This window comes from Saimiri boliviensis, chromosome 13 (genome assembly GCF_048565385.1).
Source record: "Saimiri boliviensis isolate mSaiBol1 chromosome 13, mSaiBol1.pri, whole genome shotgun sequence".
In the NCBI taxonomy this organism is placed as follows: Eukaryota; Metazoa; Chordata; class Mammalia; order Primates; family Cebidae; genus Saimiri; species Saimiri boliviensis.
This window is the reverse complement of record NC_133461.1, coordinates 104,249,363-104,275,255: the sequence shown is the minus strand read 5'-3', so window position 1 is coordinate 104,275,255 and position 25,893 is coordinate 104,249,363. Positions and strand designations below refer to the sequence as shown.

General features: G+C 42.9%; 1 protein-coding gene across 4 annotated transcripts in view; it reads left to right on the top strand.

Moving 5' to 3' along the window:
* The window catches only part of KIF13B (kinesin family member 13B), a 246,379-nt gene that overhangs the window by 97,217 nt on the left and 123,269 nt on the right, over window positions 1-25,893 (top strand). For 3 of the 4 annotated variants that reach the window (XM_074384129.1, XM_039461134.2, XM_039461133.2), the window contains exons 3-4: window positions 18,622-18,634; window positions 24,382-24,442. In XM_074384129.1, the coding sequence (XP_074240230.1) occupies window positions 24,412-24,442 (31 nt within the window). In that variant the 5' untranslated portion in view covers window positions 18,622-18,634; window positions 24,382-24,411. The remainder of the gene's footprint in view (window positions 1-18,621; window positions 18,635-24,381; window positions 24,443-25,893) is intronic. The other variant, XM_074384130.1, reaches the window with a different exon arrangement.

Below are 25,893 nucleotides of genomic sequence, written 5' to 3'. Positions count from 1 at the left end.
CCATCCTGGGACATGAAATAATGAAAGGATTTAGTCGTTTTCTTCTCTAAGACATTGCCTGGGCCTCCTTCCCCACTCCAAGTGTTGCCCAAACATCGTCATATTTTGCTTCCTTGTTAGGTAGGTTGGAAAAGTCTTTTCTGCCCTCTGTCTTCCCTCCCCTACCCCACGTACCGCTCACTCTACCTGGAGGTTGGAGGCCTGCTCAGGAGACAGGCATGAGGACGGGAAAGAGGAGGGAAGCAAACACTTGCAAGTCATGCAGGGAGCACGGGGCCAGGGAGCAACAGGTCCTGGAGAGAAAATGCAGGCCTGAGGATGTCACAGACCTGTACGGTTTTGATTTTGTTCCTCTTGCAGAGTATTATTTAGAGGCAAATGTTCCTTCTGCCTTGGCTTGGATCACCGCTCTATCACAGTCATGCCCCCGCAATGACATTTTAGTCAGCAATGAAGGTGGTCCCATCAAATTATAAGGGAGCTGAAAAATTGCTGTCGCTTAGTGACATCGCAGCCCTTGGTAAAGTTGTGTAGTGCAATGCGTTACTCACGTGTTTATGGTGAGCCTGGTGTAAGCAAGCCTGCACCACCAGTGGTATAAAAATCTGGCACATGCAGTTATGCCTGGTATATAATACTTGATAATCTTAAATGACGGTTCCTGGCTTCTGTTTTTACTGTACTAGACTTCTTAGCATTATTTTAGTGTATTTGGCTTCTACCTGTTTTTAAAAAGCTTAATTGTAAGACAGCCCCAGGCAGGTCTTCCTGGGCTTACTACAAAAGAAGGCATTGTTATCTCAGGAGATGACAGCTCCATGCCTGTTACTGCCCCTGAAGAGGCAGACGTGGAGGTGGAAGACAGTGGTGATACTGATGATCCTGACCTTGTGTGGGGCTGGGCTAATGTGTGTGTTTGAGTTTTCTTTTTTTAAGTCTAAAATATATTTTTTTTAAGTTTTAAAAATATAAAACTAATAGAGTAAGGATATAAAGAAAGAAAATACTTTTGTGTAGATGTATCATGTTTGTGTTTTAAGCTGTTATTACAAGAACCAAGTTAAAAAAGTTAAACTTTATAAAGTAAAACGTTTACAGTAAGCTAAGGTTGGTTAGTTTATTGAAGAAGGAAACATATTTGAGAATAAGTGTGTTGTAACCTAAGTGCACGTTGTCAGTGACGTCTACAGTGGTGTATGGTCATGACTGAGGTCTTCACATTCACTCACCACTCACTCACTGACTCACCCAGTGCAGTGGCCGGCCCTGCAAACTGCATTCATGGTAAGTGCCCTAGACAGCTGTATCATTTAAAAAAAATCTTTCCTATTTGTACTGTACCTTTTCTATGTTTATTATTTTTTTATTTTTAAATCTTATTTTTTTGAGACAGAGTTTTGCTCTGTCGCCCAGGCTGGAGTGCAGTTGTGCAATCTTGGCTCACTGCAACCTCCGTCTGCCAGGTTCAAGCTATTCTCCTGCCTCAGCATCCCGAGTAGCTGGGATTACAGGTGCCTGTCACCACACCTTGCCAATTTTTTTTTTTTTTTTTTAGATGGAGTTTCGCTCTTGTTACCCAGGCTGGAGTGCAATGGCACGATCTCGGCTCACCGCAACCTCTGCCTCCTGGGTTCAGGCAATTCTCCTGCCTCAGCCTCCTGAGTAGCTGGGATTACAGACACGGGCCACCATGCCCAGCTGATTTTTTGTATTTTTAGTAGAGACGGGGTTTCACCATGTTGGTCAGGCTTATTTCAGACTCCTGACCTCAGGTGATTGATCCGCCTGCCTCAGCCTCCCAAGGTATTGGGATTATGGGCACGAGCCACCGAGCCTGGCCCCTTTTTTATGTTGAGATACACAAATGTGTTACAGTTCCGTGTGCCTCCAGTAAAATGCTATGCAGGTTTGTCGCCTAAGGAGCAGTAGGCTACACCCTACAGCCTGCGTGTGTAGTAGGCTGCACCGTCTGTTTGTGTAAGTGCACTGTGTGCTGCTCGCACAGGTTAAAATTGCCTCATAATGCATTTCCCAGAGCAACTCCTTAAGCCAGGTGTCCCCAAACTTTTTACACAGGGGGCCAGTTCACTGTCCCTCAGACCATTGGAGGGCTGCCACATACTGTGCTCCTCTCACTGACCACCAATGAAAGAGGTGCCCCTTCCTGAAGTGCGGCGGGGGGCCGGATAAATGGCCTTAGGGGGCCGCATGCGGCCCGTGGGCTGTAGTTTGGGGACACCTGCCTTAAGCCGTGCATGACTGTATTTAATGGTGGACCTTGAGCAAGTTACTTCATCTTTGAGCCTCACTTGCCTCATTTATAAAATGTGGATGATAATGGGATTGATGCTTTAGGGTTATTGTGAGAATAAAAGAAAATAGTATGTGAGATGCACTTAGAATAGCTTGTGGATTCAGTAAGAGCACAAGCATTTATGGTATCTAGATTTGAATTCAAATCTGCCTAATTCCCAAGCCATGTTCTTTCCATCACACTCCAGGACGCACAGCAGTGTGAAGTAGGTTATGCAGGTAGTGACCCCACTTTACCACTGACGTAGCAGAGAGGTTGAATGAGGCTAAGTGACTACCTAGGATCCTGAAGCCCATCTTCAAGGCGGACCAGAGGCTTAATGCAGGCTGCCTACTCTCAGTGCAGAGTACTACCTCTTACAATGTCAGGTCCTGAAGAAAGTTTCATATCTTGAATTATCTGATTACCTCTTGTCTCCTCAATTAGACTGTTAGCTGCTTGGGACTATTACATCTGTGTGCCATCCGATTAGACACGCTTAAATAGTTAGAAACTTGAGACTTAAGGGAATAACGATTACTTTAGCATAGTGCCTCAGGTACGTGTGTTATCTTGTATGAACATTAGCAATCAAATATTATTTCCCCAAATAAATTAATATATATTAGGAATTTGGGCATCTGGACAATAACACAGGTATTAAATGTGAAGTTTACACATATAGACTTAGCAAGTGATTCAGCTGTTCTACTTTCAGGTGCCAAAGGGAAATAAAATGTCTGTACACACACTGTGAAGGAGATTTGAACATGGTTAAAGAGGTCAAAGGACTGAATAGATACAGAACAGAAAAATCAGTGTGAATGGGATAAGGAAGTAGTTTGGATTTGGATAGGAATTAATGTTTTTGTTTTGTTTTTTTGAGACATAATGTCGTACTGTCACCCTGGCTGGAGTGCAATGGCGCGATCTCAGCTCACTGCAACCGCTGCGTCGCGGGTTCAAGCAATTCTCCTGCCTCAGCCTCCCAGGCAGCTGAGATTACAGGTGCCCACCACCACGCCCAGCTAATTTTTATGTTTTTAGTAGAGACGGGTTTTATCATGTTGGCCAGTCTGGTCTCGAACTCCTGACCTCGTGATCTGCCTGCCTCAGCCTCGCAAAATGCTGGGATTACAGGTGTGCACCACTGTGCCTGGCCCAGGAACTAATCTTTGTAATAGTCTAATGTGGAGAGAAACTCAATTGAGAAAATTGTTCTGTTTCTAAAATGAAGTCTAAACACATCTTTAAAAGACCCTCAGCGTCGCTGGTTGTTAGAGAAATGCAGGTTCAAAACTGCGGTGAGAGGCCCTCTACCCCAACTTGAATGTCTGTAATGAAAACGACAATGGATGCTGCACTGGGTGTGGTGAAGACTGGACTCTCAGTCTTGCTGACAGGAATGTCAGGTGGCACATACCCTTTGGAAAACAGTTTTACCATTTCCTAAAATGTTAAATACACTTTTGGGTATAAACATACTTAGTATGTGACCCAACAGCTCTACTCTTAGGTAGCTATTCAAGATAAATAAAAATAAATGTGTACATAAAGACTTACTCTTGAGTGTTCCAAGCAGCAGTATTTATATAGCTTCACGCCACGAACAGCCGAAATGCCTATCATCTGGTAAATAGATAAACAAAATACTATGCAGAAATAAAAAAGGAATAAAGTACTGATAACATGCTGTATGTGCATTAATGAATCTCAAAAACATGCTAACTGAAAGACACCAGGGAGAAAAACTACATATTTTATAATCTCGTTTATATGAAATGTCCAGAAAAAAGACAAGATCAGTGATTGCCTGGGCCTAGAGGAAATATACTAACAACAAAAAAAAAAATAAATAAAAATAATGGTAAATGTATCACAGAACAAAGCAATTAGAAATCAGCAATTGTATCAGTTAGCAATTCTGGGCTGTATACCAGATGCCTAGTGGCATTTAAGGAGATCTTTCGTCTGTGGCTGGTTGTAACTCGCATCTCCAAACCCCATCTGAGCGCTAGAAATTGTCTAGCTTAAACGAGCTTCTTCAGTACTAGTTGCTCGATGGTGATTTTGCTGGAGACTCACCTCCTGCATGTGCTGTTTCTTCAGCCAAAGATCAAAGGGCGCAGGAGCAGATTCCTGGAGTTCTCCCTCTGCATTGCTTCCTTCTCCCTGACCAGCAGATTCCAGCTGCCTCAGCTTCTCAGGTCTCTAATCCCCAGCAACTCTGTTCCGGCCACCAGGCTCTGGCTTGGGTTCCCGCTTCCTGGCCCATGGTCTGGAAAGTGTCTACAGTCAGAAAACATGGCCAGTCAGAGAGCTCACTTCCCTCGTTCTCCTTCTCTCAGGGACCCTCATTTTCCTCTGCCTGTTGTCCATCGTCTGAACACGTTTGCTTCAGGTCTTTTGTCCGGTTTTCTTGCTGTTTATGGCAGAAGAGCTAGCACCAGTGGTTCTGTCATGGCTGGGGCTTCATGCTTACGGTAAATGCCTTGTCTGATGCCTGTAGCGAACAATAAATGCAAGCCAGTGCTCTCTACAGGGCTCCTACCTGTAAATGGTGCTTTTGTGCAGACGAGAGGAAGGTGACCCTCCGGCCAGACCAGTTAGAAGAAGGCACCACTTCTGAGCTGTCTCAGTCTTATGGAAAGCACATGGTGCCTTTTTCTTTGTAACAATCCTTGGCTATGACCCTTTCCTGCCTGGCCATTGTGGCAGGGGCTGCTTTTTAGTCCCCACTCTGCCCTGGGTCAGGTGCCTCTGTGACATACACAAACCTGCATGCCCTGGCCAGGTGGTCTCATGTTAACAGGTACCTCTTTTCCTGCAGCAGCATTTAGCCTGTCACTTGCTGAAGGGAAAACAAATTAACCCGGTTATCCCTGAACCCATTTGTGCTCTTTTTGCTCAACTTGTGGCTCATACATTGATGAAAACTCTCGAATGTTCTTCTTTGGTATTTCTCATTTAAAAGACGAGTTAAAGAAATTTGGCTAAAAGTTAAAGGAAAAGGACCAGGAAAAAGGTCATTCATGTTATTTTATTTTGAATCACCATGGAAATAAAAAGTCTCAGGATCCCATCTTAATATCTTACTACCAAATATTTCCTTGTTGGTTCTCATATAGAAACAAATGTCTTCTGCCATACACTTTTTGTTTCTATCAAACAAAACGGAAAATGGAGTGCTATAAATTCTTGGGAAGAAGATGCTTTCTTGGGCTCGTTATTTGGAGGCAGTAAGGCTGGAATGAAGTGGCGTTGGGTGTGTCTGGGTGTGATCTCACCTGAAAAAGGGTCAGAATACACTCCTGCTGGTGTGTCTGGATAGTCAGCTCTTCCATCTTCTAGGCATTTCTAGAAACAGTGAAGCCTGTAGCCCTGTCTCTGGTTGGTAGATCTGTAGGACTGTCTGTGTGCTCTGGAAAGGCGTCTGGAATTCAAGTGTTCTGGGCAGTTTATATAAAGGTATACTGAATGTCAATCCTTTGGACTTTTACAACCATTTTGATATTTTTAGGTTCCATCTCCTCCCATCCCTTACCCTCTGTCTTTAATTATATTTCCCATTCCTTTCTTGATCCATGGTAGTCTGACTACTCTTTGCACCACTTCCCTGCTCTCATGGGGTGGATCAAGGATCCTTTTTTCTTTCTTTCTTTCTTTTTTTTTTTTTTGGAGAGGTGGTCTGGCTCTGTTGCCTAAGCTGGAGTATAGTGGCACAGTCATGGCTCACTGTGAACCTCCGGGGCTCAAGTGATCCTCCTCAGTCTCCTGAGTAGCTGAGAATACAGATGTGTGTGTCACCATACCCAGCTAATTTTTTTTTCTTTTACAGAGATGGGGTCTCACTTTGTTGCCCAGGCTAGTCTTGAACTCCTGGGCTCAAGCGATCCTCTCAACTCAGCTTTCCAAAGTGTTGGGATTACAGACATGAGCCACCACATCCAGCCAGTGATCATTTAAGTAATCACCCTTGATCTTTTTGTGCCCTAGCTGCTAGTTCTGAGTGTACTTGATGCTCACCAGTTAGCTGTGTGCCCAAAGCTTATGCCACTTCCCACTGGTTAGCTGTGAGGCAACAGAAGCACCTGAAGAGACTGTCACACAGATATGCTTAGTCACACCCTGCCTGGAGAGGAGAGTCAGGAATCATCACACAGAATCACAGGAGATGAACTCGACGAGTAATTAAAGCAGCTCTTAGAATTGGTCTTTGGGAGCTAGAGACCCAGGCCCGCTGGGCTAATCTCCCATTTCACTGGCCTTTGTGACATGGGACACAGGCCACTGTAGGATGGTGGGAGGAGCTTGTTCCTTGGATTTCTGAGGCTTAGGTAGTCTAGATGGCTATGTGAGCTGCAGAGAATAAATGACATGTGGCTGAGTCCAGATCAGGACGGAGAGACACTGATGTAGGGAGCCTTCTTGCCCTCCTTGAGCCTGTTCTTTCTGTAGCCGAGATACTACTGCCCATGGCACCTTCTCTATCCAAACTCTCAGTTCCCAGTGGTACCTCTCGCCTGGCTTTGCTCCTCCTTCGGCAGTTCCTTTTCAGTGTCTTTTGAAGTTACCTTATTGTGGAAACATACGCTTGCAAGTTAATGTTACTATTCTGTTGGTGTCTTACATTTCCATTTAGTTGTTAGAGGTTCTATTTCTTATCTAAGGTGTTACGTAATGGGCCTATGAAGATAAACTAAGACCATGTACATGAGAACAGAGACCGTTTAGCCAGAGTGCACTCCACCAAGGGAGTCGGCCATCATCACTTGCGTCTGGCAGGTGCACAGAGGCACGTGGGGGCATGGGAAACTTTAGTGGAGAAAGGGAAGGCGTCGAGGGTTCTCTGAGAGGAGACTGGACTGGAGGAGCTGGAAGCAGGCTAATAGAAGTCGTTGTCGTAGGTGATGGTTGAAAGGGAAAGTATTTGACTTTCTCTCCCTGATTCTGAGTTGCAAGCAGGGGCACAAAGTAAGGGAGCTGAGAGTCAATGTCTAACCCTCATGGGCCAGTGGCTGAGGTTGTGAATCAGAGCTCTGGTCCAATGCAGTCTGGCCTTTGTCTGTTTGAATATTCAGTCTCTCCCAAGCCAATGCTGACCCAGGACATGGAGCCTCATAGCTCTTCCTGAATTGTCTCTAGCAATATTGTTTCTTAAGCTTTTTTAGGTTATAGACTCTAGACTCTCAAGAATCTGAAAGCTGTAACTGCTTTGCCCAGAAGAAAACCAAAAGGCAGTAGCAAGGACTCAGACCCACTGAGGCCCAACCAGGGACCCCAGATCTCATTTCATTTATATACATTTAACAGTTTTATCTTCTTTTGTGACTATGATGCAGCATTATTCCATATGAAGTTTAGACTGTTAACTCTTTATTATACCTTAGAAGTAATTGCCAATAGTATATATGCAAACATTTTTAAATAGCACTACTTTCATCCTATGCCAGATAGTGATATGCTAGGGGAGTCAGTATTCTGTGATACCGATGAGTAACCTCATTAAGCACCAAAAAGGGTACTTTTTGGGTCATTTCAACTAATTTTTATTTTTATTTAATTTTGATTTGTAAAGCTTTCTAAGATCCTATTTTCCTGCCATCAGAAGAAGTCAACGGAGTATCATGGCTTAGCTTCCTTTTTATGATGAACTGCAAATACAGGATTTTCTGATGTTGAGATGTTTGCCTGACTGGATTGTCAGCTCCTTGAGGGCAGGGACTTGTGCCTGTTCTGCAGCCTCTCAGGAAATGTTGAAATGAACATCAGGGCTCTCCTCACACGGTGCCTGCCTCAGACTGCCTGCCATGCTTTCTTGTTCACCTTCCTGTCTTCATTTTTTGAGCAGTAACTGCGGGCTTCCATCTTAGTAAGCCGTCAAGTCAAACTCCCCCAAACTCTAAGATTGTTAAAAGCAGATGAGCCAGCCTCTTCTGGTCTGTAACCGTACATTAATGTTCATCTGGCCTCTTCTTTAGAGAAGAGCATGGATTCTGTTTTTCTCCATCTCTGAAAGGATTTTTTTTTGCTTTTGATTCAAATGTATTCTGAATAGTGGATAAATGGAATTCCAGTCTTTGGATAAAAAGGTGTATTAATGCTTCTGTCGAAACTATTTTTGGGATGAGTACCAGGGTACTGGGAGAACTGTAGCAGCCATTGGGACAACATAATTTGGGACTGAAAGCATTTTCAAGTGCGCATCAAACGACGTAGGGCAACAGGAAAGAAATGCGTTCTGTGTCCTCAGGGATCTCGCAGTCACAGAGAGGGCAGTATAGCTGTGATACTTCCTTAGAAAAGACCCAAGGGACTTAGAAGTCTCTAGTAGGGGACAGAGAAGGTCACTTTTGTTTTGAAGGAGAAATCAGCTCTCACCAGGCCCAACAGTGGGAGAGGCACCCTGGTAACTGAAAGACAGAAGTGACTGAGTAGTTCAGTGGTGGCATGAGCACAGGTGTAGGAGATTGAGGCTGGAGGGCTGGGGGAGTCACGGGTGTTGTGAAGAGCCTATCTGACAAGGAGTTAGAATTTCATCTGGGAGGGAGTTAGGAGCCAAGAGGGGTTTGAGGCCAAATTATGACCACCACACACAGGTGACTGTGTGCTTTAGATGTGTGCTTGGGTGAGAGCACAGCTAGGAAGGTGCGTGTAGATCAGGAGGGCGTGAAGCAGAGCAGCGTTGGGCCTACCAGCCATGTGGCCCACTCCCTTGCTTCCACGTGGTCACCATCAAATGCCATTTCAGTAAGGTTCTCTAGACAACCATGTTTAAAATGTCCACCCACTTCCGCTTCCACACACGCTGTCCACCTTCCCTGCTTTATTTTTTCCTTAGCCCCTATTGTATAACATATTCATTGATTCATTCATTCTGTTTTTCAGGGCAAGTTTTTTGTCCCATTTTATCAGGCTGTCTCTCCAGGGCTTAGATTAGTGCTTGGCACAGCAGACTCTTTAAATATTTGCTGAATGAATGACTGTCAGAAGGAAAAAGGGGGGTCAGGGTTGTGAGACATTTCAAGGTGAAAATCATGTCTTGGGACAGGGATAAACAACACGATTTTCAGTCACTTAACTAAGGCCTTTATTCTCTTGGAAGTCGTGAAATAGGTAGTCGGGCAACTTTTGGAAATTCAATTTTCACTCAAGTTAAGGAAATCTTTGCTAAGCAATCAATTTGGTGAGTAATTATAGCAAATTTCAGTTTCTCTCAACCCAATGGCTGACTTAACTCCAAACATTGCATCATGAGACAGAATCACAATAACGATGGCATCTAACATTTATCAAGCATGCATCAACATACATGTGCCAGGCACTTCACATATGGTTTTTTTTTTTCTTTTAAATTTTTTACATAGAGACGAGGTCTCACTCTATTGGCCAGGCTGGTATGGAACTCCTGGTCTCAAGTGACCTTCCCACCTTGGCCTCCCCAAGTGCTGGGATTACAGACATGAGCCATGATGCCCCATGCCTGGCCCCCGCTTTTTTTTCTTTTTAAAGATGGAGTCTTGCTCTGTTACCCAGGCTAGAGTGCAGTGGTGTGGTCATAGCTCACTACAGCCTCCATCTTATGGGCTGAAGTGATCCCCTTGCCTTGGCCTCCCCACATACTGAGGTTACAGGTGTGAACCACTGTGCCCAGACAGGCCTGTAGACCTTGAATGTATGGCCTCTGGTTTGGAGATAGAGGTGTAGAAAAGGTGAAGGGCTGGGGGAAATTAGTTCATTTCATATTCAGTGAACACTTTCCCCAGATCAGTCTAATCAAGGAGAAATTCAGACATGTTAATGTAATCAAGAAACACAATGGAAAATATGGATTTATTAAATGGCAAACCACAACTACTGAGAGAAATCTAAATAATAAGCTTTCTTTGCTTGTAGTCTAAGAATATCTTAGTGATCTGTCTTTTTTTTTTTTTTTTTGGCCTGTGGCCCAAGGCCAGATTCCTGGCCCAGGGCCTCAGCTCAATAATGCATTCTAATAATCTCTTTATATAGAATTCCTTGAAGTTATTTGAGTATGCCATGATTAAAATGAATATATATTACTCTGTGGATGTGGGATATGAAATACATATATTTCACAGAAAAACCTCCACAAATGAGTCAGTATTCTTTGGCCAGATTTAAACTTTTTTTTTTTTTACCTACCTGCTTTTAAATTTTTATAGAGATGGGGTCTTGCAATGTTGCCCCTGGCTGGTCTTGAACTCCTGGACTCAAGCAATCCTCCTATCTCAGCCTCCTGAGTAGCTGGACTGCAGGCACACATGACTGTACCGAGCTAGATGTAAGCTTTCTTGTAGTGAAAGTGGACAATTTTTATTGAGTGCATTCTTTGAGTTCTGCTGTCCCAGTATGTAACAGTTTGAAATGACCGAATTTACAGGTCAGAGTCTTCATATTTCGAAAGTCCTATAATTGTGAAATATACTAGTTGTGGTTCAGTGGCCATATTGCTCGGAAACCCCTCTGTTCTCAACCAGTTGCTGTTTATGTGGGTGGAAGATGCTAATAGATCAGGGTTGTCAAACTTTTTTCTTCATTTAAAGAAGTTTTCTCCAAGGACTGTAAGTTACAGGTAACTACCGACCGTCCTGAGCGGGACTGGACACAGATGTATCCTCTTTTCAAATAACCTTCCTCTTCTACTTCCCCTGCCCCTCTACCTTTTGGGGTAATTGGTACCACTCAGTTTCACTCTTTTCTTATATTCTGTGGATGCATTTTCTGTCTTAATGTCATGTGTTTCAGTTGTAAATAACTCCCAAGTTTCATTGAATGTGGAATTTTTGTTTCTTGTATTCTTTGTTTTGGGCATGATTTTAGAGAGGATGGTGGTGGAAGTGGTTTTATTCTCTCCATAATACTTCTTCGAGAGTAACATAAGGATGTTTAAGAAAGATAGTATCTAGGGAACACATGATTAAACTGAGAGGATAAATGAATAGGAGTCAGCCTCTGGAGTCCAAGACAGAGTCCTGTACGAAAGCCCTGGGACTGGAAAATAGGTACCTGGGTCAGTCCCATGTGGGTGAAAGGAAGAGCAGTATAAGATGTAATTGGAGGTAGAGGCAAGGGCCAGTTCACCTGAACAGCCTAAGAAATATTTGCGGAATAAGCAAAAAGCCTTGTGTTGGATGTTTCCATAAACAAATAACACTTTCTCCTTCAGAAGCTAACAGTCTAGGCGAAATGACATGTACAAGTTTATTCTATCATGAGACAAACCGAGTGGTCCTACATAAGCAGTAGAAACAGTTTGGGCTTTATGTAGGAATTGGGAAAGGAAATCACTTCTGTATAGGGTTCTCATGGAAGGATGCTTGAGGGAAATAAAATGTGATCTGAGCCTTTCTCTTGTGGCTGGGCCTTGAGCAAGCAGAGTTGCTGGGGAGAATGACGTTATCCAGGTGTAGGTATATGGGGTACGAGGGAGTGGCGAGGCTGTGTTGGGGGAGATGGTGCCTGAGCCTCCAGTGGTCCACAAGTGGCACTGGTAGGGATGTCCAGTGCAACTTGCTGAAGGCTCACTGCTCCTCGTTTTCAGTGAAAAGAGTTGAATAATAAATCCAAGGCAGCCTTACATTGCTTATGCCAATTCCCAGCAGGTGCTTTCTGCTCTCCCCTTAGGCATTCCACTGCTAGGGGAGCTGTCTCTCTCCAAGCAGTGTTAATTATTCTTATGCTAAAGAAATAACCCACTTTCTGTGATCCCAGCACTTTGGGAGGCTGAGGTAGGCAGATCACCTGAGGTCGGGTGTTGAAGACGGCCTGGCCAACATGATGAAACCCTGTCTCTACTAAAAATACAAAAATTAATTGGGCATGGTGGTGGATGCCTGTAGTTCCAGCTGCTCTGGAGGCTGAGGCAGGAGAATCCCTTGAACCCTGGAGGCAGAGGTTGCCGTGAGCCAAGATTTCGCCACTGCACTCCAGCCTGGGCGACAGAGCAAGACTTCATCTCAAAACAGTAACAACAAAATAAAAAGGTATCCCACTTCTGGTAACTTTCTCCAGTAGATCTTACTGAATGCAGCCCTGGATGCGACCTAAAACAAGTCAGCTCCCTGCCAGGTGTGAGTACCCTCAGCTGGGAGGGTGGGCAGCCTGTCTTCCTCTCATTTTGCCCACTCTAGCTTCAGGCATGGCCACTTCTTTCACTGGTAGAATGTTCAAACCCCTCCACCTCCTGAATGTTGTTAGTCTCCAGTCATATTCGACTTCATCAATGTTGCTGTTAGAATTTATCCTTCAGAATTGGGTGGAAAATTCTAGATATTGAGGACACAATGAACAGGGCCTTTTGTGGTATTTGTACTTCTTACAGAGAGTTGGCTGGAGTAAGCAAACATTGAGAAGCTCCTGTTGTGAGTGTAGTCACTTTCTAAATTTCAAGTCAGCTTGGCTTCATTCCGTATGTGGAAAGTACATTGCAGGAGGAGTGACAAAGAAAAAAACTCATGCTCATCACACAGATTGTTGTTTGGTTGCTGGTACTGCCAGCTAAGTTCAAAAAGGCAACAATATCGTGACGTAGTATGGCTGGATTAGAATAAGCTCTTTGTGATATCTACATCCGTTATACAGTGGGTTGGGGTGGGGTCTTGTTGAAACAGAGATTCCAAATATTTTAATTGTGAAGATTTCAGCAACTCAAAGCTTTAGAATTAAACGAGGTGATGGGATTTGGATTCAATATTTGATTTTGGTTGTTGATACGAGTAATTGATCTGTAACTTTGCATTCTGTTGACAGTGTTTTGTTTTACTACTGTGTGGTTTATTTTTGGACCCAATATCAATTATTTTGTGTGTCATGAAGTATTAAAACATTTTCAGAGGTGGTCAGTTTATAAAATTTCTTCTTCATATTTTGGGATTCTAGAGATTACAACTATAATTTGATTTATTTGTATGATGTGATTTGTTATTTAAATGAGAAGTGAGCAGGAGCCCCCAAGCTAGATCAGTAAAAAGGAGGAAGAGGTTAGTTTATTCACAGATAACTCTGTTTTTATCCCAGATGTACAACCATATCATCTGTTGTTTCCCAAGCTGCCGTATTCCATAAAAGCACATTCCTCTGTGGTGATCCACCTGGGCTGGGAGGTCTCAAGTAACTCAACAGCCACCATTTGGGAGGTCGTAATTGTTGCAGGCAGGAGCTATAAATGAGTGCTAAAATTCGTGGGTGAAAGTATGATGAGAAACAGAGTGTTTACATAGTCTCAAAGTTTATCCCCCAATGATTCTTTTTTTTTTTTAATTGCATTTTAGGTTTTGGGGTACATGTGAAGAACATGCAAGATTGTTGCATAGGTACACACATGGCAGTGTGGTTTGCTGCCTTCCTTCCCCTCGCCTGTATCTGTCATTTCTCCCCATGCTATCTCTTCCCACCTCCCCACCCCGCCATCCCTCCCCCATTTGTAGTGCTCCCCTCCATGTGTCCATGTGTTCTCATTGTTCAACACCCGCCTATGAGTGAGAACATGCGGTGTTTGATTTTCTGCTCTTGTGTCAGTTTGCTGAGAACGATGGTTTCCAGGTTCATCCATGTCCCAATGATTCTTATTAATTACAAAGGGAAAAATAGTAATTTTTCCTTGGGAAACCTCATAGATGGACTTGACCAAGTGATCAGAATTAACGTGATCCGTAATGGAACATGCCCATCGTATGCCTCCTGGTAGCATGCACCAGGGAGGGCGCAGTGTTGTCACTTCTGTGGTGGGCTTGCCAAATGCACAGTCTGGATTTAGTCAGGAGGAAGCATTAGGCAAACCCAGATTGAGGGACATTCTACAAAATAAATGGCCAGTCCTCTTCAAGTGCCGGGGTCATGAGAGACAAACTGCGCCAGGTTGGAGGAAACATGGACAAGTATCTGTGACACAAGGTCTTGGACCAAAAAAAGGACCTTAATGGGGGGAGTTGGCAAAATTTGGAGGAGGTTGGCTGTAGGTTATTTAATAAACTGTGTTGATGGTTAATTTCCTGGTTTTGGCCAATGTAGCTGTAGTGATCTAAGAAACATTTGGGGAACGTTAACATTTGGGGAAGCTTGGAGAAGACGGGTGTACAGGAATTTGTTGGTACTATTTTTGGAGCTTTTTCTGAGTCTGAAGGTATTTCAAAATGAAGTTAAGCAACAACAACAAAAATAATTCAACTCAGCTGAGAAATTACAGCTTTAGTGCTTGTACTTTGAGACATTTCTCTGGATTGGTCAGCAGCTGGTTTTGCTTCCTGAATCTCCACGATGATCTGGATAGTTGAGGTTTCTAATTAAGGGACCTCGGGATGAGTGAGACATGGCTGTACTGAATTTCAGCTGCACTCTGACAAGGTTTTGTTTAATTAATTTACTTATTTTTGTACAAGGCTGTAATTACATCTTTGGGTATCCCATGCCTGTGCAGGTTATTTGAGCTTTACTGTCATAGCCACCAGAATCCCTAGCTGCAAACTTAGCTCTGTAATTAATTAACTGGTTTGTTTCTGTTTTTATTATGATGATGTGAATTCAGGTTGGTTCCATGGGTTCTTCTGCTATGTGTCATATGTTAGTGAATTTCATACTTGTTTGTCTCTTAGGAAGAGTTGATACTTTTTGTATAAAAACGTTTTATTTAAACTTGAAATATCATAATATATATTTTCCCCTCACAAAAGATACTTTGGAGTTTCTATAAATACAGTGAAAAGTAAATGCACTCTGGCATAAGCACCAAGTGCTAACCTTTTATTAGATAATCATTAGAACGGGAGAAATTAATACATTGGGAAATGTTTCTGTTAGCAGGACAAGTGGTTAATATGTGACTCATAGATTAAGTTGAGAGTGTTTTGATCAGCATGGGTAAGAGCATAGACTTTAGGAGTCAGAAGACTTAGTTTTCGATCCCAGATCCATCCTGCTTATTACAGGTTGAGTGTCCCTTATCCAAAATGCTTGGAAAATGTTTTGGGTTTGGATTTTTTTTTTTGGATTTTGGAATATTTGCATTATACTTACACGATGAGCATTTCCTTTGAACATGACCATTTGAGCATCCTGTTGCTGCTCAAGATGTTTCCGATTTTGGAGCATTTCAGATTTTGGATTTTCACATCAGGGATGTTCAACCTGTAGTATGAGCTAAACGGGTTGACTTTTCTGATCCTTATTTTTTGCATCTGTAAAACTGGAGTCCTAATAGTATCTTGCAAAGTTATTGTGAGAAAGGAGTGACGTCACATGCAATGCACCTGGCCTGAAGTGGGGCCTTTCATCCATGTTGAATTCTCTTCTTACCTTCCTCAAGGTCAGGCGTCCCCAAACTTTTTACACAGGGGGCCAGTTCACTGTCCCTCAGACCGTTGGAGGGCCGCCACATACTGTGCTCCTCTCACTGACCACCAATGAAAGAGGTTCGCCTTCCTGAAGTGCGGCGGGGGGCCAGATAAATGGCCTCAGGGGGCCGCATGTGGCCCGCGGGCCGTAGTTTGGGGACGCCTGCTCTAGGTTTATAACAAAGTCATCTGCAATTGATGAGAATCTGCTTTGTTTATAAAGACCATGAAAAGATGATAGCATGTCAGTAACCTCTTCAGTATTTCAGAAATCTTTTTTTTTATTTTCAAAAACTTGTTTCTATGTTTTAAAACATTTTATTTATTTTTATTTTAATAGCTTTTGGGGTATAAGTGATTTTTGGTTACACGGATGAGTTATATAATGGGAACTTCTGAGATTTTAATGTATCCCTCACCTAAATAGTGTACATTGTACCCAATATGTAATCTTTTTATCCCTCCCCCCTCCCACTCCCCATCTTCTGAGTCTCCAAAGTCGATCATATCACTCTGTATGCCTCTGCATGCTCATAGCTTAACTCCCACATATTAGTAAGAACATGAAATATTTGGTTTTCCATTCCTGAGTTACTCCATTTAGAAGAGTGGCCTCTGGCTCCATCCAAGAGTGCTGCAAAAGACATGATTTCATTCCTTTTACAACTGAGTAGTATTCCATGGCATATATATACCACATTTTCTTTATCCACTTACTGGTCAGTGAGCGCTTAGATTGGTTCCACGTCTTTGCAGTTGGGAATTGTGTTACAATAAAGTGTACGTATGCATGTGTCTTTTTCACATAATAACTTCTTTTCCTTTGGGTACATACCAGTAGTGGGACTGCAGGATTGAATGGTTGATCTACTTTTAGTTTCTTATGAAATCTGTGGCTGGGCTCAGTGGCTCACGCCTGTAATCCCAGCATTGTGGGAGGCTGAGTCAGGCAGATCACTTAAGGTCTAGAGTTTGAGACCAGCCTGGCCAACATGATGAAACTCCTTCTCTACTAAAAATGCAAAAAATTAGCTGGGTGTGGTGTTGCATGCCTGTAATCCCAGCTACTTGGGAGGCAGAGGCTGGAGAATCGCTTGAACCCAGGAGGTTGCAGTGAGCTCAGATCCTGTCACTGCACTCCAGCTTGGGTGACAAGAGTGAAGTCTTTGTCTCACAAAAGAAATGTCTATACTATTTTCCAGAGAGGTTGTACTAATTTACATCTCTGCCAGCATTGTATATGTGTTTCAGACGTCTTTTTGTCAGGAAGTTCTTCCACATCTCTTACTTTCTTACTCCAGAGAAATTATTTTCTTTTATGTATTCACCACATTGGATATTACTCCAAAATCTCTTAGACGGGTGTCACTCATTTGCTAGACTTACTGTGGTGTTTTAATGTTCTTGTCTAACATCATTTGACACAAGTAAGTATGAAATTTCTTTCGGAAGAAAGTGTTAGGAGACAGAGACAGAGAGATGGTAGAAGACAATTGGAAGGAAACGTTTTCATGTATAGTTTTCTTTCAGGTTTCGGGCCCTGAAAATTAGAGTTTTGATCTTCTGACGAGGGTCAGTTATTATTGTTCCTATTTTATTCCGGTTTCAAAAGTACTTCCCTTTATTCTTAAATGATGTGATTTCAGTATTGCCTTGTTACTAAGTAAGTGAACATGATCATCGTTAAGAAGTTTAGAAAAGCTTGTCCAACGTGCCTTAGTTTGTTGTGCTGGTGTTCTGTTTTGTTTTAGGCTTTTAGCAGCCTGAAGCCATGGTTTTTAGTTTCTTTCTCTAGTGATAAGCAGAAAAGAGGGATGTGGAAGGGGCTTCACTGGTCCAGCCAGAAACAGAAACCACAAACCCATGTTTGTATTCTCTCTCTCGGACACCACAATTGTTAAAGAGGCATGTCTTCCAGTTACCCTCAAATGGTTCAGCAAAAAGAATATATATGTGTGTGTATTTATCCATGTAAATCCTGGGGCCTGGGGGAGAGGGAAGGAGAAAGAGAAAAGCAGTCATGGCAGTGTTAACAATTAGTGAATTGGGGGAAAGGTCTATGGGTATGCTTTGTAATTTTCACCACTTTTCTCTAAGTCTGAAACTATCTCAGGATTCCACTGGCTGATACCCTGAGTTATTTTCCTGTCCCCTGAGGGGGAGTGAATGGCAGTTTCAGTGGGAGGAAGGCAGGAGGCTAGAAGTGCTTGTGTGTGCAGAGAGGAATAAGTAGCGAGTAATTCAGAAAGTATAGGCTGAGCATCCCACATAGAAAATTCAAAATGCTCCAGATATTGGAACTTTTTGAGTACCCATGTGACACTCCAACAAAATGCTCATTGGAGCATTTTGGAATTTGGATTTTTGGATTTGGGATGCTCAAGCATTAAGCATAATGCAAGTATTCGCACATCCGGAAAAAATAGGAAGCCCGAAACACTTCAGGCATTTTGGATGAGGGATACTCAGCTGTATTAAGTCACTGGCAAGAAATTACTGGTTTCTTTAATTGAGACTTTTTTCCTCAGCCAGAATAGCTTTCATTGTTTTGTAGTAGAGCCTGTACAGATAAGAGAGTAAGCTGTTGCTTTTTCAAAGCAGAGAAAACTGCTTGGAACTGAAACCAGATGATAAAAAAGTAAAAGACTAAAAAATATATATTTATAAGACGTACACAAAGATAGAAGCAAAATATGTAAGGCAGAAATATTAGGTCTGTTCCAGTTATCCAGTGCTCAGTCCTCTTCCTAGTCTAGAGACACAAGTTAGTTGTCTGTGATTAGCAGACCATCTTACTAGCTAATAGACATTCATTTATCCTTTAAATTACTACATGGCTTCAAAGGTAGTATTTTATATTCTTACTGTGAATTTACATGCATATTATTTTACCCTTCAAAAAGAGTCTTCTAACTCTTTTTTTTTTTTTTTTTAACTTTTCTTTCACGTTAATGATGACATCTCTTGGGAACTCAGGGGCCAGCCAAAGGTAAGAGACTTGGTTTGTTATATGATTCCTGTGAAGATCTTATGTGCTTGTTTTTGAACTCTGAGAAGTTTTCCTCTCAACAAGGAAAATACTTTCTGTCATGTTATACAAGTAATGCAATCTGTCAGCCTACTCACAAATCTGAAGCCATTTCTGGGCCTGGAAAGGGCTGGAGGTTTATGGAAAAGCTGTATTTGCACTTTGACCAATTCTGGCCGGTCTAGTAGCTACAACACAGATTCCTTTTGTGCCACAGATTGGCTCAAGACTGGTAGTTCCAAACTGCGGTCAAAGCCGACTCATCTTCCTGGCTCCCAAGACAGCTAGTGATGCATTCCCAGCCAACAGAAACCTGGGCGGCTTCAAGCTGCCTCCATAGATTGGCTCAAGACTGGTAGTTCCAAACCGAGGTCAAAGCCGACTCATCCTGCCGGCTCTGAGACAGCTGGGGGTGCATTCCCAGCCAACAGAAACCTGCGCGGCCACGCCACCTCAAGGGAACATACTTTTGCACCTCTGTCGCTTGGGGAATGTGGAGCGCTGCCGAAGTGGGCACTTAGACTGTGTTTCTTAACTGACCATGAAGTCACTTGGAATGCCCAGGAAATGTAGATTTTTATCTCCGTTCTTGGGATTTTTTCTTTTAGAGTCCATGGCTGAATTGCAATTCAGTTCTCTATTATTATTACTAAAATGTTTATTACAGACATGGCTGTTTGGATCTCTGACTTTTTTTTTTTTTTTTTTTTTGAGACGGAGTTTCGCTTCTTACCCAGGCTGGAGTGCAATGGAGCTATCTCGGCTCACTGCAACCTCTGCCTCCTGGGTTCAAGCAATTCTCCTGCCTCAGCCTCCTGAGTAGCTGGGACTACAGGCGTGTGCCACCATGCCCAGCTAATTTTTTGTACTTTTAGTAGAGATGGGGTTTCACCATGTTGACCAGGATGATCTTGACCTGTTGACCTTGTGTTCCACCCACCTGGTCCTCCCAAAGTGCTGGGATTACAGACATGAGCCACTGTGCCCAGCCAGGTCTCTGACTTTTTAAAATCATTTATTAATTTGTTTTTCCTAACCCCTAGACCATAGGAACTGAATGACAAAAAATAAAAAAAGTCATTCTGTCAGTATAAAATGTTATTTTTAAAAAGTCGAATAGGGCACTGGTTTCTTTATATATGTAAACCTTCCCTCATCTTTTCTACTGAAAAGGTACTGGATTATTTTTGTTTCTCATTTTTATTTATTTATTTTTTGAGACAGAGTCTTACTCTGTTGCCCAGGCTGGAGTGCAGTGGCATGATCTCTGCTCACTGCAACCTCTGCTTCCCGAGTTCAAGCGATTCTTCTGCCTCAGCTTCCTGAGTACCTGGGATTACAGGCACCTGCCACCATGCCTGGCTAGTTTTTGTATTTTGGTAGAGACAGGGCTTCACCATGTTGGCCAGGCTGGTCTTTAACTCCTGATCTCAAATGATTCACCTGCCTCAGCCTCCCAAAGTGCTGGGATTCCAGGCCTGGGCTACCGCACCCGACTGTTTTTTTTATTTTTTTTTTGCTGCATAGGCTGGAGGTTGCAGTCCAGGTATGAAGGAACCATTGCCTGTTGATTTACAAATTGTTCATGTTTTCTTTGATTCATTTGCATGATTAGAGAAAATGTTGGCTGACTAAAACATATGGGAGATTAAACACCACAGTGTTACCTCTGGGGAGAGGTATACTTGTGGAACAGAGAGACCTTGATCTTTCCTTTATGCTTCTATGTTATTTGAATTCATTACAGTGTTTACTTGTCTGCTTTGTGAAATATTTGCCTGGAAGATACCTATAATATTTTATAAAATTGCTAAACCTTAAAGAGGACCATTTAGTGCTGTAGTAAAGAAGAAGTAAGTGTTGATTAGTCCCCAACTTGGTGCCAGGCTGTGGCACTTTCATAGTGGGGAATGGATCTAGGCTAGGCTAGCGGTGCAGAGGAGGGAGCTTAGGGCCAGATGTGGCTGGAATCCCAGCTCGCCCACTTGCCAGCTGCAAGGTGCTTACTTTCTTTGTTCCTTAGGTTCCTTTGAACAGTGTTGAGTACACAGGCTTACCTCGGTTATGTTTACTTTGGTGATAGCCTCTGAACTCACACTGGGAATAAGAAATGTCATTGTTAAAGAAATCCCTAAAAGAAAGACAAGTTAAAAAAAAAAAAACCAATAATAATGGACAGGAGAGTGCTATTTAGAGCCTATCTCTGATAAATATACAGACAGCCTTCTTTATCTGCGGGTTTCACATCTGTGGGTTCAACCAACCATGGATTGAAAATAGTTTTTGAAAAAACAATGAAAAATAATACAATAAAAAATAAAAATTTGGCCGGGCGCGGTGGCTCAAGCCTGTAATCCCAGCACTTTGGGAGGCCGAGGCGGGTGGATCACGAGGTCAAGAGATCGAGACCATCCTGTTCAACATGGTGAAACCCTGTCTCTACTAAAAATACAAAAAATTAGCTGGGCATGGTGGCGTGTGCCTGTAATCCCAGCTACTCGGGAGGCTGAGGCAGGAGAATTGCCTGAACCCAGGAGGCAGAGGTTGTAGTGAGCCAAGATCGTGCCATTGCACTCCAGCCTGGGTAACAAGAGCGAAACTCCGTCTCAAAAAAAATAAATAAATAAATAAAAATAAAAATAAATAAATAAATAAATAAATATTTAAAAAGCAGTACATGTAACAGCTATTGGCCTAGCATCTACATCGTCTTAGGCGTTTTAAGTAATCTAGAGATGGTTTGACGTATAGGGGAGGACACGTGCGGGTTACACGTTGAGTACTGCACCATTTTCTATAAGGGACTTGGATCTCCTCGAATTTCAGTATTCATGGGAGGTCCTGGAAGCAGTCCCCCTCAGGATACTGAGGGATGACTGTGCACACGTGTGGTGACAGGGCTTTTGAAGTGAGAACTAAGCTTACAAGAAAGAATCAGGATGGTTTCTACTTAGCCTTATTAAGAACAGCATTAAATATAATTGTGGAGGTGTACGTGGAAAGTTAGAGTAGGAGAAACTTGGTTTGACCTCCACATTTCATGTAATCCTACTCTGCTGTAATGGTTCTCACCAGGGGTGACACATGGAGTTTGCAAGGCAGCTCCCCCCAAACAGTGTGAGGCCTGGTCCTTTTGGGTTCATCTTCTGTCTTCCTCCTTTGGCTTCTCTCTGGTTGGAAACGGCTTAGTGAGCCACCACTGCTGAAGATGTACATTTAGCTTTGGAAAGACATGGAGGGTGTGCAGTGTGGGACACAGCACTGCAGCCAGATGACATCTTCTGGGCCCAAGGGCCCTCGGGGGCTGTCACTTCCTGGCCTCCCTGTCACTCCCTGATATCTGCTTTCACTCCCTGGCCTCGCTTCCTCCTCACTGCCCCATCCAGGAACAGGTGTCTCCCCTGCCTGCTGTTTGACACAGAGCCGTGGGTGTGCAGACACTCACCTGTCCAGAGGTGCTGACCAGTCATCCTCTTGGTTGCTGCCCGGGTTGTCTCCTTGTCCCTTTGGTTGTTGTCCTGGTACCTCCCAGAACTGTTCCCTGGCTTTGCAGCCTGTGTTATGCCTGTCAGCCCCACCGTTACCCCCGTCAGTTTCACGGGAACTATTTTTTTAGGAGTTTCTCAATTTTGACCCTGGCACAAGCAAGCACTCTTGCTTTGAAAAACTTGTTCTTCTCACTCCTCCACCCGCCGCCTGTCCCTTTTCCCCCATTTCCCCTACCCCCCATTATTTTGAGTTAATTTTAGCTGGGCAGTGGATATTAGTATTCATTCTTAATTTACCATCTTAACCTAATTTTCTTTCTTTAAAAAAATTAGTCTTTAGACTTCTGGTCCAGATAATCTTATGAGTTCACACAGACATTCTCCTACCAACACCAAAATGATAGCAGGGACTGATAGATATTATATTTATTATATATATTTTACATATATATATAATAATAATAATTATTTTTTGAGACAGTCTCACTCTGTCACCAGGTGCTAGGTTGGAGTGTAGTGGCGCGACCTCGGCTCATTGCAACCTCCGCCTCCCGGGTTCAAGCAGTTCTCCTGCCTCAGCCTCCCGAGTAGCTGGGACAGATAACATATTTTAACATGTTAAAATCATGTCATCATACTCAAAAGCAGCATATAATGGCCGGGCATGGTGGCTCACAGCTGTAATCTCAGTACTTGGGAGGCTAAGGCTGGAGGATTGCTTGAAGCCAGGAGTTTGAGAACCTCCTGGGCGAACATAGACTCCATCTCTACAAAAAATTAGAAACACACAACAACAACACATATAACTTCAAGGACCAGCAGTAATCAAGAGCTGAAGTGACACTCCTGGACTTTGGAATCAGGCCAGGCACCTGGAGGTGATTGGAAGTTCAACTCTGGCCGACTGATGGGGGCCCTGGTGTATGGTTGGGGACTGGAGCCAAACTCACCATCTGAAAACTGATTTGGGTGAGGCTTCTCTGTAAATGAAGGCTTCAAGTCAGTATTTGGCCACTAACAGTGAGCTAATGTCTGTGTTAATAGGAAGGGATAGAGACATTGGGCCTTGAGAAGACCAAAATCTGGGCGGATAGAGACATTGGGCCTTGAGAAGACCAAAATCTGGGCTTCAGTGTTGGAAATGACAACATAAACTAGTCATGGAAAGGTGGCCATCAAGAGAGGATAAAAGAAGCAGTCGTGTAAACCATGAAATACACAGTCCCTGCTCAGACGTTCCTGCACGCTGGCATACAAACCATCATCAGGAAGCATTAGCAGCACACTCCCAAAGTGGGAGAGAGTGGCAAAATAGCAACTGAAACACATTTTAAAACAATTGCACTTAAAATCTTTAAGGAGATAAAAATCACAAAACACAAATAAGTAGGTATGAAACTAGCAGAAATCCAAAAAGTGAAAGATGCAGTCATTGAAAAATTTCCCTTTGCTTAGTTGGTTTAAAGAAAAAGAAATAATTAGGGAAAAGAAGCTTTTAAAACCATGCAGAAGAACCGTGTGATATTCTAGAAAGTGGTGATAAGGCAAAAATGCAAAACAGATCATCTGTAAGATCCCACCGTGTGGGATTTTAATATATATTCTACCTGCTTTTTATGCAAATAGATTTTTTTTTTGTACGAATAGGGAATATACTCTAGACTTTTATAACTTTTTCATTGATGTAAACTTTTTTTCATCAGTAAGTCTTCTATGCCCTCAAATCTATACTTGCAAATGGGCGTATTATAATTTATTTAAACATTCTGCTAGTCCAAGCTATTTGGGACATGCTGTTGTGAGTGTCTTTAAATTTTATTGTTTAAAAAATATCTTTGACCACAAAAATAAAAATAGTGAGAAAATATAAAAGCATAAAGAAAACAAGAATCACTAATTTCACTGCAAAAAAATAAACTTTATAGCTGTAACTCTGTGTGTGTGACTGTAGGTGCAAGTGTGTGTGCAGTAGCCATTTTATGACACGTTTTGTTTTGTAACCTCTTTTGTCACTTAACATTGTGAATAGTTTTCCATGTAAAATACAGCGTAATATCAACTATAGGGTGTCTAGTTGTCATTGTAAGCCTATACATATGTAATTAATTCTCAGTATATGACAAGTTGTTTTATTTCACTATTATGAACAGTTCTATCCGGTATGATATTATAAATAATGTTAAGGTTTTCTTAATGCACACTTATGTTTACTTTCAACAGGCTTTTGCTTATGATCATTGTTTCTGGTCTATGGATGAATCTGTCAAAGAAAAGTATGCAGGTAATAGAATCCAGCATCCTGTCAACTACAGGGTGTTAAGTATTTTTTGTCCTGTACATGATTGCTTGGCAGACCCCCCAAACTGTGTTTTTCCTCTGCTCTCACACCACAGTAACAATCATTGGCGTAGAAGATGATTTAATGTGACCAAATAGGGGGGTTTTTCCCTGCACCCCAAGCAGCAGACACTGGCCGGGCATCCTCCAACTCAGTTCCAATGCTGTCTACCTGGGAACAGCGTCAGATCCACAGACTGAGGGCTCAGTCCCACAAGACTGCGCCCTCCTTCCCACCAGCGCAGGTCCAGGCCTCTAGAACTTCTTACTGACTGGCTTCCAATTGGGGTACCCACAACCCTCTCTTTGGGTTTGATTAATTTGCTATAGCAGCTCACAGAACTCAGGGAAACACTCATGTTTACTGGTTTATCATGAGGAATTATTTTTAAAGGACACAAACAGCCAGATGAAGAGATAGGGCGGGGTCTGGAAGAGTCCCAAGTACATGAGCTTCTGTCCCCGTGGAGGTGGCCCGTGCCCTCCTGGCGTGTGGATGTCTCACCTTCCTGTTGGCCTCTGTGTGTTCAGCAATCCAGAAGCTCTCTCAACCCTGCCTGCCGTTTTAGTTTTTATGGAGGCTTCCTTACATAGGTATGATTGTCAACCATTTAGAAATGTGGTTGGACAAAAAGTGCATGATCTGAACACAGCAAGTCCTGTCTCTTCAGACTTTTCTTGGCCATTCTGTGTAGCCTTCTTTCCTCCAAGACATGAGGTGCAAGACCTTGTGGAATGAGAAGCTCTTGACCTACAATCAGATGAGAGTCTTGCCTCAGGCAGGTAAAAGGAGGTCAGAAGATCAGATTGTTTCCTGAGGCCTAAAGTGCCCCAACAATGTAAAAACACTGCAATGTGTGGGTGGTAACCTATAGCTACATAATTACCATAGGGTATATATGATTACCGCAAGATTATCTTGCATAACTTTAGAAATGACAGACAGTACCCTCCTATGTTATTAGTTTTTTGTTTTTTTTTTTTTTAGATGGGGTTTTCACTCTTGTTGCCCAGGCTGGAGTGCAGTCCCGTTATCTCGGCTTACTGCAACGTCAGCCTCCCAGGTTGAAGTGATTCTCCTTCCTCACTCTCTCGAGTAGCTGGGACTACAGGCGCGTGCTGCCACTACACTCAGCTGATTTTTTGTATTTTTAGTAGAGATGGGGTTTCACCATGTTAGGGTGGTCCCAATCTCCTGACCTCGTGATCTGCCTGCCTCGGTCTCTCATAGTGCTAGGATTACAGGTGTGAGCCATCGCGCCCTGTCTGCTCTTAGAGTTTTTAATGGGAGATCACTGTGTGCTATTGTTGGTATAAGTTGATAATACTACATGACTAGTGCACACAGTGGTTATTCCACACTTACACGCCCCAGGCCTCACATGAGGCCGGAGC